Below are 6,474 nucleotides of genomic sequence, written 5' to 3' on the forward strand. Positions count from 1 at the left end.
TGTGGATTCCAATAAAAATCATACAAACTTCATTAATGATTATTTTGTTTTTCATTTTCAAACTTCATAAAATTTTACTTTCATATGAGTTTTAAAACAGAAATGTTTAAAAATTTGACATATAAGGGGTTATCTGGAAGCAGACTGATATTTTAAAAATTCTCTAAAAAATAGAGTATTATACAAATGCATGTAGCAAAAATCTCCTACACTTATTTGGTGTAGACACCCCCCTTAAGAGAACTTTTTCTTTGTTTTTGATTTTTTTTTATTAACATTTATTTACACATATACGTACACGTCGCCCGTTTGTTCTCAATTAACTCTGTATGTAATTTTTAACATGCAAGTACAACTTTATAAGTTTTCTTTCTCAGACACGTGTTAGCATCATGTTCTCAACATTGATAAATGGGCGGGTCTATATAAATGCGCCAATCAGAATATTTGTTGCGAATCGCAATTATAGAAGAACAAAAAAAAACCCCACATTTTAGCCAATATTTGGACACGAAACAGAAGGTTAATTAAATCATAATACTTCCAAAGTCGGGAAAAATGACCTATTTGGTTTTCTTATTGCCTTCATTCGTGACGTCGTCTTGCAACGCATCATAATATCATGACGTCACAAACGTTGCGAGTTATTATCGTTGTCTAACAACACCAAAACAAACGCTCTTGTTGGAACCTTGTCTAAAAAGTTTGATTGATTTGTAAATATGGAGAAGGTTGGATTCGAGACTCGATTGCGTTCACTTCTGATGGAATACGTGTCCACCACAAACACACGGACAATGACTCCCGTGGTGTGTTTGCTTTTTATATCCTAGCTGTTTATTTTTGTTTTGGTAGACTGAAACATCTTTATAAATTATATTAATATCTTTGCATAAACTGACTTTCTTGGTTTCTGGACTATAGTTTTTAAAATTGTTTCACAGAGAAGACACATTCTGTTTGTATAAACGTCCATGAACTTACAGACTGGTTTCTGAACTTCAGTATTTTTTACTGTTTTGTTTTACAGACAAAACACATCCTGCAGCTATTGATGTTTCTGTACGGAGAAGAGAGTTTCAGGGAAACTGGTGGATTCTCTTATTCTAAGAACAAAAATGTTGCTGGTATGCAAATACATGTGTAACAAATCTTTCAATCTAATCTTCTGAAAAAAATTTCGATTCCCTTTTCTGATGATCTATAATTATAAATTGATTAAATTAATCAAAATTATAATCTTCAATTTCAGACCTTCAGAAGAAGTACGTTCTGTATGGCTATCTGTTCATGGAGGCATTGAAGAAAAACACGATAACTGAGACAGACTTGACCACACTCCAGAGAATGTGGGGGCAGCATCTCCTGTCCCTGGTCAACAGCGGTATGATACATTATGTTTTTATTTGGCTTTGGTCATTTTTTTTAAAATTAAAATCTTTCACAATAAATTTTTGCTCCATTTTTATGCATGTCTTTTCCCTCTCCGTAGAACTGGTAAAGACAGCTGAGAAATACGAGAGAATTCTTCATGACAGCGGGGAGACAGTTTTTAACGTAAATATATATATATATATACATTTCATCAAAATTTAACGTTAAAATTGTAAACGATTTTTTCCATCGGTCAATTCATTTCTACCTAATTGCTTTGGCAATGCTGAACATCACGTTTAATCAAATGATTTATTCTCTATCCTGTAGATCAAACGATTTCAGCGACATCTAGAGATAATGAAAACCAGTGATCCAAATGCAGAGGACAGAACGAAATCCAAAAGTCACGTGACAAAATTTGGAGTTGGCCCGTTTTGCTTCCGAAGACCCAGATTTCTTGAGAGACTCACAGTGTCACTGAAGAATAAGTTTGGCCGAGGAGATCCGAGAGATTTCTTGATGCTGAAGTTCCAAGACATTCAGTAAATTATGTGGCGTTTTAGTCACCTGGCTATTGATCTTACTTGTGGCGTTTAATTAAGTCACGTTGCTGTTGAACTTTTAATACGGATTTTCGTTGTGGCGTTTTAGTCACCTGTCTATGGATCTTTGCTGTGGCGTTATAGTCACCTGGCTATTGAACTTTGTTTTCGTGTATGGATTATTCGTTGTGGCGTTTTAGTCACCTGACTTGGTCTATGGATTATTGTTGTGGCGTTCTAGTCACATGACTATATGGATTTTTGTTGTGGCGTTTTAGTCATTTGACCATGAATTTTTGTGGTGGCGTTTTAGTCACCAATGAATTGACTTAATTTTTTTTTCTTGTTTTGTTCTTATTTTTTTTTTTTTAATATTCATCTATATGATAATATACTAACAAATGTTTTGAAATAAATCCATTAAAGTTGTAGATAATTGTTACATGTCGAACGATTAAATGTACACGAATTGCGAAAAAACATGTATCACTGAAACAATAAAAATTAATTATTTCTTTTGGTGATTCATGCGGGATTCATGATGAAGGTGACAATATTGCAGTGTTAGCGGCTAATGTAATTTTTCTCTGTAATGATCGCTACCTTCATAACCCGCATGAATCATTTATGAAAAACATTTCAATGTTAATATTTACATTTCTCTCTAAATAAATTAATAAATTGATTTGAAAAAGTAAGTTAGCTATAAGAAACTGCCAAACCGTCTCCTATGGGAATTTGAGTCTGACATCATCATGATTATTTCGTGCAGTCCGTGGTTTTTCTAAGGTCGCTGTAGGTTTCGCGCAATCGATAAACGGGGCGTGTAGATTTTAGTCTGGTTGATTCTATATAGTATATTTACATTCAACTGTGTTTTTCCATTAAATTCTGTGCTCTTTAATTAAATGCTTCTAAATGCAACAACTAATCACTGCGTATGAATTTACATGTAATTTACATAAGTAGTTCTCAAGCAATGATTTCTATCCTATCGGTTAAAAAATATATTTCATGAATGTTGACAAAACACCATGTTTTACAATTAATCACCATAAAGGTTGACTTTATTGTTAAAAACAAAATTTCAAGAGTTATTTTTCATGGATTATATTTTCATGCTCGTCGATCTCAACACTCTACGTCTTAACCAGTTTAAACCGGTTTTGTAAACAGCTGTTCTTGCTGTTACTCATTTACTCCCTCCGTGATGTACAATTTATATCGATTTATTTAAGTAAATAATTTATTTCATCAGTAAGGGAATGTAAATATAAGCATTAAATGATTTATTTTTTATGTCGTTGTGTCAATAACTGCCGTCAGTTGAGCAGACAAGTTATAATAACGCGCTAACGCGCGTTATTCAATTTGTCTGCTCACCTGACGGCAGTTATTGACACGACGACGTCAAAAATAAATCATTCAATGCTACTGGCACTGTACCAGTTATCGGCTAAAATTTAACGTTTTCTTTTCGTAATTCCTTATTTCTTGATATTTTTGGATAAAACTTGACATACTTTAAAAAGTGAACTCCTTATTTATTAATCTGTTAGTTTATATCATTATTTAGAACCCAAAACATCTTGTTTTGTGCTTTAAAGCACGCCCCGAATTTGCCGAGTTTTTACGATTTACTGTACCAGTTATCGGCTTCGTGATAACAACATAGTAAAAATCCGTGTTCATGTTGATTTTATACTCTGTATTTTGAATTATGCCCCTTGTGAGGTCAGACTAACGTATTCGGGGTCATGAAACATTATAAACAAAACTCATAAAATAATTCGTTTATTATCATACGGTAATACACCAAAATCGTATACTGTTCAATACATAATTGTGCAATCAGGCGTTCAATTGCGCTACGAATCTCTCGGAAATTCGTGAATTCCTTTTGTTTATACATGTTAAATGTATTGATTTTATATGTCAAATTAATGAAGGGATATAATAACGTATCACAAAGAGGTAATATTCTATTTTTAACTTATTACGTCACTTCCCCCACTGCTGAAATTGCAAAGGTAAACAATGATCGTTTAAGCTCATGTATAAAACATATTCAAGAAAGTTTTCAAGCAAACTTACTTTTCTTTATTCGAAAAAGACGACTGAATTAAAAAATCTTGGATTGTCGCATGCAATAAACCCTAACTCTCAGTTTAGCCGATAACTGGTACAGTACCAGTATACTAAAAATGAACATGGCCATCGAGCCATCTTATCGCAAATCTAACATGGGTGTACACGATGCGACCGATCGAGTGATGCGTTGAGTATGACACTATTGAGTGAATGTAACTGGTTAACAATTTGAATCGCGAGTTGCAGTTTATAAAACAAGCATTTTCATTGGCCGTTTTATTACCCCGCTCACTCTGACATGCTTACGTGGTTTTAATAATTTATGCACCAACTGCCGACAGTGTCCTTTCAAAACTCTGTATCAGGACTGCAAAAACTCATTCACTGCATGCAATAATTGACTAAGAGTTCTCACAACAATCGCTTCTTGTTTTTTATGGTGTAAACAATTGTTAAAAACACACTATTTAAACATGTTCCCCATTTTATTTTTCAGCGTTATGCTTCACCGATAAATTCAATCATTAATACTGCCTGAACTTACATCGACGTAAGTTCAGGCAGTATTTATTTTGTTGTAGCTTATTCCAGATACTGACAATAAATATTACATAAACTGCCTGTTATTGAACTTCAACCGATCAATGACACAAACACCTACTTTTACAAGTGTGCATCTGTTTTCAAACATAAACAAAACTTGAAATTTACGGCACGAACGTATTCAATTTTGGACTGATCTGTGATTAACCAGATTTTTTTTTAAACTCAGCCAGTCTGTAAAAACATTAATTTCATTACATGTAGGCCTACCTCAAAATTTACTACAGATGTTGACGCTTTACTTGCCGCTGACTTTCAAACACGCCAACAGACGTCGAATTTAAAATTCACGTGCAGATCGAGTTGCCATTTTACATTGTTATACTTTCATGTTAAATACTGAAATCTGATTGGTTAAGACGCAGTTAATAATATTTACTATTACCCTCAGCGTTAGCAACGCACTTGGCAACGGGTAACATTAAAAAATGTTACATGCGCGAAAACTATGCGCGTTCGGTTCGCTGTAGAATTCACGTTATTCCTTTATAAAAGCAGTAAAATTTTCTTAAAATTTTAAAAAAGACATTCAGTATAACAAAATAAATAGTGCTTGTTTGTGAGGATAACAGTTGAAATTGACACCCCTCGAAAACCATTGTCAACCTCCGCTTCGCGTCGGTTGACAATGGTTTTCTCGGGGTGTCAATTTCAACTGTTACCCTCCCAAACAGGCACTATTTATATAATATAACATGTATATAAACAAACCAAACAGTTCTTCATTTTGCAAAGCTAGTGGCGTAGGTTAGTAGGTTTCAATGATTTTCAGTAAATGTCATAAAACCTTCAACGGATTTCACGGTGTGTCTATCCGAATTTTCCATCGATTTGTAATCCTTAAATAAGTTCAATATACATTATATACATATATATATTTGAAGGATTGTGTATCTTACATAACATTAGGAAATGATATTGAATCACACAAGATCTTTGTTGAAAACACTATCACTGTTGTGAAGAAAGATAACTCGTGTATGCTTTCTCTGAATGAGTAACTGTATTTCAAAAAACACAAAAAATGAGTTGTAACGAACGCTTTCTGTTTACTAACAGAAGAAGGATTTTTATCTGTACATGTACATATAGATCAGGTATCGCTTCAATTATTGAATTGAAATTATAAACGGAATATATTAGTGCATGTCGATCATCGCCGTATAATGATGTATCGCATTATACTGAATGGATGCTATTGTGTATAGGCCTAGTTCATTAGTTCAGAGACATAAATCGCATTATACTGAATGGATGCTAGTGTGTATAGGCCTAGTTCATTAGTTCAGAGACATAATTAACATGTTATTTATGTCTCTGATTAGTTTGATAAAGAAAAAAATATAATTCGTTAAGTTTAAAAATGTTTAGAGTCAAATTTTAGTGCGTGTTTTAGATGTAGCTCGAGAATCATGAACCTGCATTCATGAATGGAGAATATTTGATTCAGTGTCCAACGCACATTTAATTTTGATATTTCATAACATGATGACGAGAAATTCCTTTTACTTGATATGCACTTATGTATGGCACTAAAAATAATGTATACTTGTATAATTCAATTTGTTCATTCTGAAAATAAACTCACAGACCTGCATTTGTAAATGTAAATATTTGGCATTCAAATATCAATAGCTGCATGAACTGGTGAAATAAAAGCCTCGGTAAAAAAAATAATTATCAATTTAAATATAGAAGAAAAGATGTTATAGAATAGATATTAGATAAACAAATAAAGAAGAACAGAGAGAATATGTTCCTGCGAGTGTGAAGGTAGTCATACAACAAATATGCAACTGTACGCGTTACTACCCTTGAAAATAAAGAGTTAATTTCCTGACAGATGGCGCGAACGGGATAT

General features: G+C 33.1%; 1 protein-coding gene across 1 annotated transcript; it reads left to right on the forward strand.

Annotated features, from left to right (window-relative positions):
- The first annotated feature begins 468 nt into the window (after positions 1-468).
- Positions 469-2,204, forward strand: LOC128182401 (uncharacterized). The gene is made up of 5 exons (XM_052851015.1): positions 469-809; positions 1,031-1,127; positions 1,253-1,384; positions 1,493-1,557; positions 1,705-2,204. The coding sequence occupies exons 1-5, from the start codon at positions 723-725 to the stop codon at positions 1,921-1,923; spliced, it is 600 nt and encodes a 199-aa protein (XP_052706975.1). The 5' UTR covers positions 469-722; the 3' UTR covers positions 1,924-2,204.
- Positions 2,205-6,474: the final 4,270 nt, after the last annotated feature.

The sequence above is a fragment of the Crassostrea angulata genome, chromosome 4 (genome assembly GCF_025612915.1).
Source record: "Crassostrea angulata isolate pt1a10 chromosome 4, ASM2561291v2, whole genome shotgun sequence".
NCBI lineage: Eukaryota > Metazoa > Mollusca > Bivalvia > Ostreida > Ostreidae > Magallana > Magallana angulata.

Excerpts from the sequence above, each read along its gene's own strand:
- LOC128182401 (XM_052851015.1), top strand. The coding sequence starts at position 723 with ATGGAGAAGGTTGGATTCGAGACTCGATTGCGTTCACTTCTGATGGAA. Across the intron at positions 810-1,030 it reads CACGGACAATGACTCCCGTG|ACAAAACACATCCTGCAGCT; the intron begins GTGTGTTTGCTT and ends TTTGTTTTACAG. Across the intron at positions 1,128-1,252 it reads TAAGAACAAAAATGTTGCTG|ACCTTCAGAAGAAGTACGTT; the intron begins GTATGCAAATAC and ends CTTCAATTTCAG.